The sequence below is a fragment of the Pecten maximus genome, chromosome 11 (assembly GCF_902652985.1).
Source record: "Pecten maximus chromosome 11, xPecMax1.1, whole genome shotgun sequence".
In the NCBI taxonomy this organism is placed as follows: Eukaryota; Metazoa; Mollusca; class Bivalvia; order Pectinida; family Pectinidae; genus Pecten; species Pecten maximus.
In genome coordinates this window covers 5,292,359-5,305,737 of record NC_047025.1, presented here as the reverse complement: position 1 = coordinate 5,305,737, position 13,379 = coordinate 5,292,359, and the positions used below count along the sequence as shown (strand labels likewise).

Genomic DNA, 13,379 nt, shown 5'->3' with positions numbered 1-13,379 from the left:
TTTGTGGTAATATGTTTAATATACTTTCAGCAGCATGACATTAACCCTATGGTTTTAAGTGCCTTAAAGATGTATGCTATGGGATGGTTAATCCCAAAACGACCATAAAACATCAGAAAACTTCAGATTATACAAAGGTAGCATCGACCGCATGGATTTATAATGATAATGGGATCATAATGTAATAATGATGTAATAATGATTTAATTGTAGTAATAATGACTTAATGTAATGATAATATTGAAATTATGACGTAATCGTTTTAATAATGTAATCATAGCGTAATCATAATGTAATAATGATGTAATAATAATGTTATTGTAATAATAATGTAACTATAGTGTAATAATAATGTAATAATGATGTAACAATGATGTTATTGTAATAATAATGTAATTAAAGTGTAATAATAATGGAAAAAAGATGTAATATATAATGATGTTATTGTAATAATAATGTATTAATAATGTAACAATATTGAAATAATGATGTAATCCTATCAATTATGAAATCATAGCGTAATCATAATGTAATAATGATGTAATAATGATGTTATTGTAGTAATACTATATTGATGATGTAATAGTAAAGAAATAATGATGTAATCGAATTAATAATGTGATCATACGTAATCATGATATAATAATAATGTTATTGTAGTGATAATGTAATAATAATGAAATAATGATGTAAACGTATTAATAATGTAATCATAGCGTAATCATAATGTAATAATTATGTAATAAAAGTTAAGTCGAGATCACTATCACCGCTATAACATTACTTATGCTTACAGTCATTGTATCTATACACCCCTGTGAAACGGCAATTGCTGATGAAGAGTCACAAAAAACTTTATAATATCATTAAAATCTGTACATATGTTACTCGACAACAACATGCTTGTAATAAATTCATATATAGTCTGTTCAGCAGATAAAGATGACTGGCCTGTAATTCCCTGTGGCTATCACACAGCCGCGTTCGCTTGGGTGTCTACGTTTTATCAACAATCCACATTCTCACCTCGCCAACAAAGATTTAAAGGTCGACACGTGTCATAAACAAGAACGATCTTTCATCGACGTGAGCAGCTGCACACTTCAAGCACATCACAAACGATTGTCAGAATCTGGCTCAATTGTTATAATACAAGGCAAATCACAACGTTTTCACTTTAGATTGGAAACTTCGACGAGAACACTTCGACAGCGTCAGCTTTCGGCTATAAGTACAGAATACCCTGGTTGTGATCCATCCAAGTCATATCAAGGTTTGTAACGATTACGACAGTGTATAGGTAATGATAGAGCATTGGTGATCCAGATTTAAACAGGAAATATAACAATACAACAGATAATTGTAGTATTCGTTCCAAAATTTTGTCCTATTGTTTTGTATTTGTTTGTAGTGATAGGTTTTTGTTTTGTATTTGTTCGTATTTACATATCGCTAATTCCCCAAAAATATATAACAAAAGTTTGCCAATTCAAAACAAAAGAACAAAACCTCGAAAAAAAAATCTCCAATTCCCACAAATACAAAACAAAAAACTATACACCTTTTGTTTTGTATTTGTAGGAATTGACGCCCTTTTGTTTTGTATTTGTAGGAATTGACGACTTTTTGTTTTGTATTTGTAGAAATTGGCGACATTTTGTTTTGTATTTGTAGGAATTGACGCCCTTTTGTTTTGTATTTGTAGAAATTGGCGACCTTTTGTTTTGTATTGGTGGGAATTGACGACCTTTTGTTTTGTATATGTAGGAATTGACGCCCTTTTGTTTTGTATTTGCGGGAATTGGCGACCTTTTGTTTTGTATTTGTAGAAATTGGCGACCTTTTGTTTTGTATTTGCGGGAATTGGCGACCTTTTGTTTTGTATTTGCGAGAATTGGCGACCTTTTGTTTTGTATTTGCGGGAATTGGCGACCTTTTGTTTTGTATTTGTAGGAATTGACGCCCTTTTGTTTTGTGTTTGTGGGAATTTGCGACCTTTTGTTTTGTATTTGTAGAAATTTGCGACCTTTTGTTTTGTATTTGTGGGAATTCGCGACATTTTGTTTTGTATTAGTAGTAATTGGCGACGTTTTGTTTTGTATTAGTAGTAATTGGCGACCTTTTGTTTTGTATTTATAGAAATTGACGACCTTTTGTTTTGTATTTGTGGGCATTTGCGACCTTTTGTTTTGTATTAGTAGTAATTGACGACTTTTTGTTTTGTATTTGTAGGAATTGGCAAACTTTTGTTTTGTGTTTGTGGGAATTGGCGACCTTTTGTTTTGTATTTGCGGGAATTGGCGAACTTTTGTTTTGTATTTGTAGGAATTGGCGACCTTTTGTTTTGTATTTGCGGGAATTGGCGACCTTTTGTTTTGTATTCATAGGAATTGTCAACGTTTTGTTTTGTATTTGTAGAAATTGGCGACCTTTTGTTTTGTATTTACGAGAATTGGCGACCTTTTGTTTTGTATTTGCGGGAATTGGCGACCTTTTGTTTTGTATTTGTAGGAATTGGCGACCTTTTGTTTTGTATTTACGAGAATTGGCGACCTTTTGTTTTGTATTTGCGGGAATTGGCGACCTTTTTGTTTTGTATTTGTAGGAATTGGCGACCTTTTGTTTTGTATTCATAGAAATTGTCAACGTTTTGTTTTGTATTTGTAGGAATTGGCGACCTTTTGTTTTGTATTTGTGGGAATTGGCGACCTTTTGTTTTGTATTTGCGGGAATTGGCGACCTTTTGTTTTGTATTTGTAGAAATTGGCGACCTTTTGTTTTGTATTTGTAGGAATTGACGACTTTTTGTTTTGTATTTGTAGGAATTGGCGACCTTTTGTTTTGTATTTGCGGGAATTGGCGACCTTTTGTTTTGTATTTTTAGAAATTGGCGACCTTTTGTTTTGTATTTGTGGATATTGGCGACCTTTTGTTTTGTATATGTAGGAATTGACGCCCTTTTGTTTTGTGTTTTTGGGAATTTGCGACCTTTTGTTTTGTATTTGTAGGAATTGGCGACCTTTTGTTTTGTATTTGCGGGAATTGGCGACCTTTTGTTTTGTATTTGCGGGAATTGGCGACCTTTTGTTTTGTATTTGTAGGAATTGGCGACCTTTTGTTTTGTATTTGCGGGAATTGGCGACCTTTTGTTTTGTATTTGTAGGAATTGGCGACCTTTTGTTTTGTATTCATAGGAATTGTCAACGTTTTCTTTTATATTTGTAGGAATTAGCAAGCTTTTTTTGCATTTGTAAGAATTCGCGATCTATTGTTCTTTGTTTCATGGCAATTCATATGAACGCTATTTTTTTATGCAACAAGCAACATTCCGTATCCACCAAGGAAAGAAAATACCTAACTTAAAAAAAAAAAAAAATTCCTGCTGATAGTGAATTTCCTATATACAAGTAAACCCATTAAAAATCTTGTTTATAATATGTTATCATCGTCACATTTCGTTATAGCAAATTATCATTAATATGGAGATCAGAAAAGTTCCTGATGCAGATGGAGAAGTCATGGTTTACAAATTCTGGGATGGCGTTCATTTTCCGGGGAAAGTTCCAGGCGATGCCAAAACACATATAGAATATGTCTTGGGGAAAACATACAAACAAGGGGATGTTTTGCTGGCCACGTTCCCAAAAACAGGTATGTGGATATCAGGTACAAAAATGAAGAAATAATGGCAACATGTCAATATGTTATTTATATATTGTGACATTTGCTTACCATACCAATTGAAGAACTTGTGTTACTGATTTTTGAGTAAGTATGCCTATATGAGTACTTTTATAAGAAAAAAAATGTTTGCCGTTTGAAATGCAATAGATCTATGGGAAGTTAGGGATACACTAGATCTATGGGAAGTTAGGGATACACTAGATCTATGGAAGTTAGGAATACAATAGATCTATGGAAGTTAGGAATACAATAGATCTATGGGAAGTTAGAAATTCACTAGATCTATGGAAGTTAGGAATACATTAGATCTATGGGAAGTTAGGAATACAATAGATCTATGGGAAGTTAGGAATACAATAGATCTATGGGAAGTTAGAAATTCACTAGATCTATGGAAGTTAGGGATACAATAGATATATGGAAGTTAGAATCACACTAGATCTATGGGAAGTTAGGGATACACTAGATCTATGGAAGTTAGAAATACACTAGATATATGGAAGTTTGAAATACACTAGATCTATGGGAAGTTAGGGATACACTAGATCTATGGAAGTTAGAAATACACTAGATCTATGGGAAGTTAGGGATACACTAGATCTATGGAAGTTAGAAATACACTAGATCTATGGGAAGTTAGGGATACAATAGATCTATGGAAGTTAGGGATACACTAGATCTATGGGAAGTTAGGAATACAATAGATCTATGGGAAGTTAGGAATACACTAGATCTATGTGAAGTTAGGGATACACTAGATCTATGGGAAGTTAGAATCACACTAGATCTATGGGAAGTTAGAAATACACTAGATCTGTGAGAAGTTAGGGATACACTAGATCTATGGGAAGTTAGGGATACACTAGATCTATGTGAAGTTAGGAATACACTAGATCTATGGGAAGTTAGGAATACAATAGATCTATGTGAAGTTAGGGATACACTAGATCTATGGGAAGTTAGAATCACACTAGATCTATGGGAAGTTAGAAATACACTAGATCTATGGGAAGTTAGGGATACACTAGATCTATGGAAAGTTAGGGATACACTAGATCTATGGGAAGTAAGGAATACAATAGATCTATGGGAAGTTAGAAATACACTAGATCTATGGGAAGTTAGGGATACACTAGATCTATGGAAGTTAGGAATACACTAGATCTATGGAAGTAAAAATTACACTAGATCTATGGAAGTTAGGAATACAATAGATCTATGGGGAGTTAGAAATACAATAGATCTATGGAAGTTAGAAATACACTAGATCTATGGGAAGTTAGGGATACACTGGATCTATTGGAAGTTAGGAATACAATAGATCTATGGGAAGTTAGGAATACAATAGATCTATGGGAAGTTAGGGATACACTAAATCTATGGGAAGTTAGGAATACACTAGATTTATGGGAAGTTAGGAATACACTAGATTAATGGGAAGTTAGGAATACACTAGATCTATGGGAAGTTAGGAATACACTAGATCTATGGAAGTTAGGAGTACACTAGATCTATGGAAGTTAGGAATACACTAGATCTATGGAAGTTAGGGATACACTAGATCTATGGAAGTTAGGAAAACACTAGATCTATGGAAGTTAGGAAAACACTAGATGTATGGGAAGTTAGGAATACACTTGATCTATGGGAAGTAAGAAATACAATAGATCTATGGGAAGTTAGAAATACAATAGATCTATGGGAAGTTAGGGACACACTAGATTTAATGGAAGTTAGGAATACACTAGATCTATGGGAAGTTAGGAATACACTAGATCTATGGAAGTTAAGAGTACACTAGATCTATGGAAGTTAGGAATACACTAGATCTATGGAAGTAAGAAATACAATAGATCTATGGAAGTTAGAAATACACTAGATCTATGGAAGTTAGGAAAACACTAGATCTATGGAAGTTAGGAAAACGCTAGATCTATGGGAAGTTAGGAATACACTTGATCTATGGGAAGTAAGAAATACAATAGATCTATGGGAAGTTAGAAATACAATAGATCTATGGGAAGTTAGGTACACACTAGATTTAATGGAAGTTAGGAATACACTAGATCTATGGGAAGTTAGGAATACACTAGATCTATGGAAGTTAAGAGTACACTAGATCTATGGAAGTTAGGAATACAATAGATCTATGGAAGTAAGAAATACAATAGATCTATGGAAGTTAGGAATACAATAGATCTATGGGAGTTAGGAATACACTAGATCTATGGGAGTTAGAAATACACTAGATCTATGGAAGTTAGAAATTCACTAGATCTATGGGAGTTAGGAATACATTAGATCTATGGAAGTTAGAAATTCACTAGATCTATGGGAGTTAGGAATACACTAGATCTATGGGAGTTAGGAATACACTAGATCTATGGAAGTTAGAAATTCACTAGATCTATGGGAGTTAGAAATACAATAGATCTATGGAAGTTAGAAATTCACTAGATCTATGGGAGTTAGAAATACAATAGATCTATGGAAGTAAGGGATACACTAGATCTATGTGAAGTTAGAAATTCACTAGATCTATGGGAGTTAGAAATACAATAGATCTATGGAAGTTAGGAATACACTAGATCTATGGGAGTTAGGAATACACTAGATCTATGGGAAGTAAGGAATACACTAGATCTATGGGAAGTTAGAAATACACTAGATCTATGGAAGTTAGGGATACACTAGATCTATGGGAAGTTAGGAATACACTAGATCTATGGGAGTTAGGAATACACTAGATCTATGGAAGTTAGGGATACACTAGATCTATGGGAAGTTAGAAATACAATAGATCTATGGAAGTTAGGAATACAATAGATCTATGTGAAGTTAGAAATACACTAGATCTATGGAAGTTAGGAAAACACTAGATCTATGGAAAGTTAGGAATACACTAGATCTATGGGAAGTTAGAAATACAATAGATCTATGGAAGTTAGAAATACACTAGATCTATGGGAAGTTAGAAATACACTAGATCTATGGAAGTTAGGGATACACTAGATCTATGTGAAGTTAGAAATACACTAGATCTATGGAAGTTAGGAAAACACTAGATCTGTGGGAAGTTAGGAATACACTAGATCTATGGGAAGTAAGAAATACAATAGATCTATGGGAAGTTAGAAATACAATAGATCTATGGAAGTTAGGAATACACTAGATCTATGGGAAGTTAGGGACACACTAGATCTATGGGAAGTTAGAAATACACTAGATCTATGGGAAGTTAGGAATACACTAGATCTATGGGAAGTTAGGGATACACTAGATCTATGGGAAGTTAGGGAAACACTAGATCTATGGGAAGTTAGAATCACACTAGATCTATTGGAAGTTAGGAATACAATAGATCTATGGGAAGTTAGAAATACACTAGATCTATGGAAGTTAGGAATACACTAGATCTATGGAAAGTTAGGGATACACTAGATCTATGGAAGTTAGGGATACACTAGATCTATGGGAAGTTAGAAATACACTAGATCTATGGAAGTTAGAAATACACTAGATCTATGGGAAGTAAGAAATACGCTAGATCTATGGGAAGTAAGAGATACACTAGATCTATGGGAAGTTAGGAATACACTAGATCAATGGGAAGTTAGGAATACAATAGATCTATGGGAGTTAGAAATTCACTAGATCTATGGGAAGTTAGGAATACACTAGATCTATGGGAAGTTAGGAATACACTAGATCTATGGGAAGTTAGGAATACAATAGATCTATGGGAAGTTAGAAATTCACTAGATCTATGGGAAGTAAGGAATACACTAGATCTATGGGAAGTTAGGAATACACTAGATCTATGGGAAGTTAGGAATACAATAGATCTATGGGAAGTTAGAAATACACTAGATCTATGGAAGTTAGAAATACAATAGATCTATGGAAGTTAGAAATACACTAGATCTATGGGAAGTAAGAAATGCACTAGATCTATGGGAAGTTAGAAATACACTAGATCTATGGAAGTTAGGGATACAGTAGATCTATGGAAGTTAGAATCACACTAGATCTATGGAAGTAAAAAAATACACTAGTTCTATGGAAGTAAAATACCAACTATTTGTGTTTACAAATTATCTAAGCAAGCAATAAAAATGCCAAGAGGATTGAAAAAAATATTTCCATGACGATATGTCTCTTGTTTTATAGGAACACACTGGACGTTTGAAATATTATATATGTTGCTGACAGGAAAGGCGGAATACTGCCCGAAGTCTCCTGTTTCTTTGGATTACAGCACACAAGAGGAACAAGAGAACTTAGGATCTCCTCGAATATTGGGAACACATTTCTACCCGAAACACGTGCCCCGCGATTTCCTAGAAAAGAGAGGCAAAGCAATCTACGTTTACCGGAACCCAAAGGATACCGCCGTGTCTTACTACTCCTTCATGAAGCGTTTGAATATTCCAGGGATGACCTACAATGGAAAATGGGACGCCTTTATAGACACATACATGCAGGGCACAGGTAAATGACGGACTGGTCCACATAACACCGAACTCATGGTTGTAAGTCTACCCACTCACCATTACCAGATACTTATACAACAAATAAGTTTCTATCATTATTCTGGGTGTCGCTCTATCTTTTTATCTTCGCTGTTTATCTAATATTATATAAATCACTGTATTTTGGTTTCTAAATTTATCACATGAATAAACTTTTTTGAATATAAGATACTGACAAAATGTTAACGATGAAACAGATTATTACGATACGGCAGTTTAGCTGATTTCTGTTTCACAGTGCCGTACAACTCTTGGTGTGAACATGTCAGTGCCTGGGTAGAGTTCAAGAAAGAAAATCCCGACTACCCCATATTGTTGATATCCTACGAAGACATGAAGAAGGTACTTTGTTTATTCTTTAATATTGATTATACATAATCTCCGGTATAAACAACGAGAGGAAAATTTCTTAGTAAACCAACCGCAATTTTATTTTTATATTCAAATATTTAAAACGAAAGCAAAATAAACAAATCATATATTAACTTAAATATTGATAAAGAGAATAAAGAGCATATGATGATTATTACGAGGAATAATCGTCGTCTGCTTCATCCTCTACACCCGCCATATAAATCTAGGTCAAACCCAGAAATACATAACGGCAACCATCCGGCATATCAACTAGCATTGAGCATGCTTAACTGCATGTCACACCAGGAATACTTTCTTGTGGTACTTATCAGACAGCATCTCTGAAAAATCGGTATTGTAAGTTTTTATCAACAGTTGTAATCTACAACGGAGACAGGGATAATGGGAACAGGTATTTGGAATATAATTATTATATATCCTATATGTATAGTGTAATATATATATATATATATATATATATATACATTGTATATAGCTGCGGGTATTTCTGGCTAGGCGATTGGGTGCCGTAGATCGTGAGTTCGAGGCCCGGTCAGGGCACGAGTCAAAAATTTGTCTTCCCTCGTCATTTGTGTTGCTAAGTTATATATATATGTCAAAAAGTTGTCTTCCTTCGTCATTTGTGTTTCTAAGCTATATCTATTTATTAGCACAATGTATCATATACACTATGTGTTGGTGATCCGAAGATAAAGATTTGAATTTCCTGTCGTAGTTGTACCGAGAGAAATATATATAATATATGTACAATTCGTATCCATGTATGTAAATACATTGCGATCCAGGTATTCTATATCATCTTATAGACGACTTCCACAATGATCATGTCAGGGTATCGGGCCGACCATCACTGCGCCATTGAAACGTTCTTTTTTAAGAACGCCGATGTGGCGCAGCGGTATAGGCTGCGGATATTTCTGGCTAGGCGATTGGGTGCCGTAGATCGTGAGTTCGAGGCCCGGTCAGGGCACGAGTCAAAAAGTTGTCTTCCTTCGTCATTTGTGTTTCTAAGCTATATATATAAGTAAAATAAAATAAAAAAAAACTCTCCGTTAGCGCTTTCGTCGCGTCATGGCGACTCTTCAGAATGATTTTATATATATATGGAGCAAAGAAGTAATTAAAACAGTGTGAACAATAAGGCTTGTTAAAATTTTCGAGGCAATCCGCCCCTTTATTAAAACACAAAAAATTACAAATACAATCACATAATATTATATTATTATATATAATTTGTAATCACTATATCAATGACAATCGCTTTATTGACTGACGGGTGCCTTGCTGAAAAATTACACATTTGATTCAGGAAAGAAGACTCCAATTTTGAGGATTTCTAATCGTTTGATATATCGTGTCCATGCCTATTGACAATGGCGACTGTTTGATTGCATTTTGTTTTACATCTTTTGTATGAACCAAAATACATATTTCTGTACCTACATGAACTTACTGTATAATTGGTTAAATTCGTGGTGATCTTATTTTTTCCAAATTCGCGGCTATCAAATATGACGCCAAAATAAATATCCAGCGAGTTGTTGTATACTGCATAATGTTTACAAAACGTGATAGCGAGAACTTCATTTTGTTTTATTATTCTCTTGACTAGGATCTGAGACGAAGTGTCCAGCTGATTTCTGACCATTTAGGGACTGGTCATGACTCTGCTTTGTTGGACGCCATTGCAAGTAAATGCGAGTTCAAGGAAATGTTTAAGGAGAAGACTGAGAACATCTCGGAGACGGATAAAAAGATTTCGCTTGATGGTAGTAACCCTTTCTACAGAAAAGGTACAAATATTTTTCTTCTCTGCATTTTTTGTGATAAATATGCTATTGCAGTCTTTATCTTTACGACAGTAGTCAAAAAAAAAAAAAAAAAAAAAAGGGTGTTCGTATACGTTTTTACCTCATTGAGGTCATTTAAAGGTTGATCTACCCACGAAAGACATACTTTATTGACATAAGGAGGGACATACACACTCAACACCACATACTTTGATATTACGTCATCTGGACTGCATTGTAAGGTAGGGAAGTTTGGCTGTCTAGGGAACCTGTCCGTGTTTTGGTTTGTTTTTGTTTAACGTCCTATTAACAGCCAGGGTCATTTAAGGACGTGCCAGGGCTTTGGAGGTGGAGGAAAGCCGGAGTACCCGGAGAAAAACCACCGGCCTACAGTCAGTACCTGGCAACTGGCCCACGTAGGTTTCGAACTCGCAACCCAGAGGTGGAGGACTAGTAATAAAGTGTCAGGGACACCACACCTTAACCACTCGGCACCGCGGCGCCACCTGTCGGTGAAAAAGATTCTTCAGGATATAGCATGTATCGTTAAAGTAGAGGGTATCGACACATCAGAATAATCCACGTTGCCACTATTTCATTGGGGTTATTTTTTTTTTGGGGGGGGGGGGGGGGGGTTTACATTAGATAAGGATATGAAACATTCGTAATGTCATCGAATTCGATACACATTGTTACGAGAAGGTTTAGACTGCAGTATGTAGATACCCTGAGCAAATGATCATTATAAGATATTAAAAGCATGTGGAATTATTTAAAATACGTTACAGAATTTTAAAAATATTTTTAAATATTGTTATAATTTATATTACCTGGCCGACTGTGACGTAGTAATTTATATTTCAGGCGATGTCGGGGACTGGAAGAATTGGTTCACGGTTGCGCAGAACGAACGGTTTGACATGACGATGAAGAAGGAGGTGGACAAGATAGACCTTCCTGTTGAATACACGTTGACGTGAAAGTGATACCATATGAAGCATGGATAAAATGGCGAATGAATTGTTCATACTAGTGGTACCAACCGGAAGTGAAGTGAACTTTCACGTGAATTGCTCTCCATTTGTCTAATTTTACTTGAATGATAAACAGTTTCTGATGTACATTTGAATGAAGGGTTTGATGGAATTTGATAGAATGAGAATTTTGATATAATATTTCGTCTTAAGCATTGATGTCATTTTTTTTTTAGTTTCATCGGGGTATGAAACAAATTTTGTTTGCAAACTGTATGAATCCGCATAGCGGATTTACAGAAGTTTGGAAACAAAATTTGTTTCATACCCCGATGAAACTAAAAAATAGTTGACATCAACGCTTATAATTAATTTTTGAAAAGGATTTTCTAATTTAAAACATGTTTTATGTACAATTTTACCGGTTTTAAATGGGATTCTTTTTCTCAAATCAATACGCAACGTCAATTGTCGTATTGTGACGTCACATTTTTCGCGCCATTCTCGGAATTTCTTTCATAGAAGAATGAAAAGAATTTTTCGACCAATCACATTTGAGTATTTACCATGAAAACAAAGAAAAATTAATTATAATGTTATGATTATGAAACTTGTGCGACATTGTGATTTAACCTTCAGTGAATAAATCCCCTAAACAAAGCTCTGGAGTCGTTGTGATTTGATTTTGAATCTGTAGTTATGATAGTTCGCTATATCGTAGGTAAATCCTCCCAATACGCCCACTGCATGTGTTTCACAATGTTTGGTCTGCGTATTTTAATGCTATCCCAAACGAGAACTTCATAGTTTTCTGTGACAAGAATAGATTAATTTCGCATGCTTCTAATAACTTATGGGGCCGCGGTGGCCGAGTGGTTAAGGTGTCCCGACACTTTAGCACTAGCCCTCCACCTCTGGGTTGCGAGTTCGAAACCTACGTGGGGCAGTTGCCAGGTACTGACCGTAGCCCGGTGGTTTTTCTCCTGGTACTCCGGCTTTCCTCCACCTCCAAAACCTGGCACGCCCTTAAATGACCCTGGCTGTTAATAGGACGTTAAACAAAAACAAACAAACAAACAAACAAATCTAATAACTTATAACGATGATTTACGCAACACATTTTAAATGTACATATTGCGGTCTAAAATCTTTCGTAACAAGTAGCCCTACCAAGCTGTTAATCTGAGAAAAAACTTCTCAAACGTAATCAGCGATTTTTTCCTGGATAAATCAGCACGATCAGACAACATATAGATGTTGTTTGTTCAACTGCGACGCTTATAATGGCTGCATCCAATCAAAAACGAAAGAATTATGTAACTAAGGAAAAAATGTCCATCTAGCAAACATATTACGAATAAATAATTATTAAGTAGATAATTAAATGATGCATAAATGAGCCTAAAAAAAATTTATTGTAATTTTATTTATCTAAATTTTGTCTCTATAAACTGTAAAAAATTACGCATAATGAAAAAAAATTTCCGAGGTGAACACAGACGCACTTCACAATTAAAGACAAGTTGCGAAATATCATTGTAAATCTTATTATGCCATTGTTTAAATATCAATATATTCTGTGTTTCTTCTTACAATAGAGCGTGTTTTTTAACCTCATTACAATACGACTGCTTTATTTTGTAAATAGAATACAATTAATTATTTGCATTTACTCTTATGGCAATATTTGTCATTATCAAACATACAAAGTGAGATAAAATTTGATGTCGTAGTACGAATATTACTATGAAAATAATAATTGAAATTATTTGTTATTCATCAATGGTAACTGCCTGTTATAATGTACAGCAAAACAATGTCACGGTCCAGTGACCAAGACTCTGTATCCAGACTTACGAGGATGATTGATATGTTGTGAGCCTCGTATTAAAAGGAGGTGCTCAATGATGCTCTTTTTAAGTCTTACTATTTTCTGACTATATAGGGCCGTGTACCCCAAGACTTGTCTCCTTTGGTTAGTTTATATCGACGAGGTAGCACTCTAAATTGAACAAGACCAGCGA

The 13,379-nt window shown here is 34.7% G+C and overlaps 1 protein-coding gene across 1 annotated transcript; it reads left to right on the top strand.

The window, feature by feature from the left end:
- Positions 1 to 1,069: 1,069 nt before the first annotated feature.
- On the top strand, positions 1,070 to 12,019 carry LOC117337941 (sulfotransferase family cytosolic 1B member 1-like). The gene is made up of 6 exons (XM_033899100.1): positions 1,070 to 1,273; positions 3,465 to 3,651; positions 7,855 to 8,175; positions 8,455 to 8,558; positions 10,204 to 10,384; positions 11,246 to 12,019. The coding sequence occupies exons 2-6, from the start codon at positions 3,480 to 3,482 to the stop codon at positions 11,359 to 11,361; spliced, it is 894 nt and encodes a 297-aa protein (XP_033754991.1). The 5' UTR covers positions 1,070 to 1,273; positions 3,465 to 3,479; the 3' UTR covers positions 11,362 to 12,019.
- Positions 12,020 to 13,379: the final 1,360 nt, after the last annotated feature.

Bases quoted from the DNA above. Each gene is read 5' to 3' on its own strand.
- LOC117337941 (XM_033899100.1), top strand. From the start codon at position 3,480: ATGGAGATCAGAAAAGTTCCTGATGCAGATGGAGAAGTCATGGTTTAC. The intron at 8,176-8,454 runs GTAAATGACGGA...TCTGTTTCACAG, and splicing joins CACATACATGCAGGGCACAG to TGCCGTACAACTCTTGGTGT. The intron at 8,559-10,203 runs GTACTTTGTTTA...TCTCTTGACTAG, and splicing joins CCTACGAAGACATGAAGAAG to GATCTGAGACGAAGTGTCCA.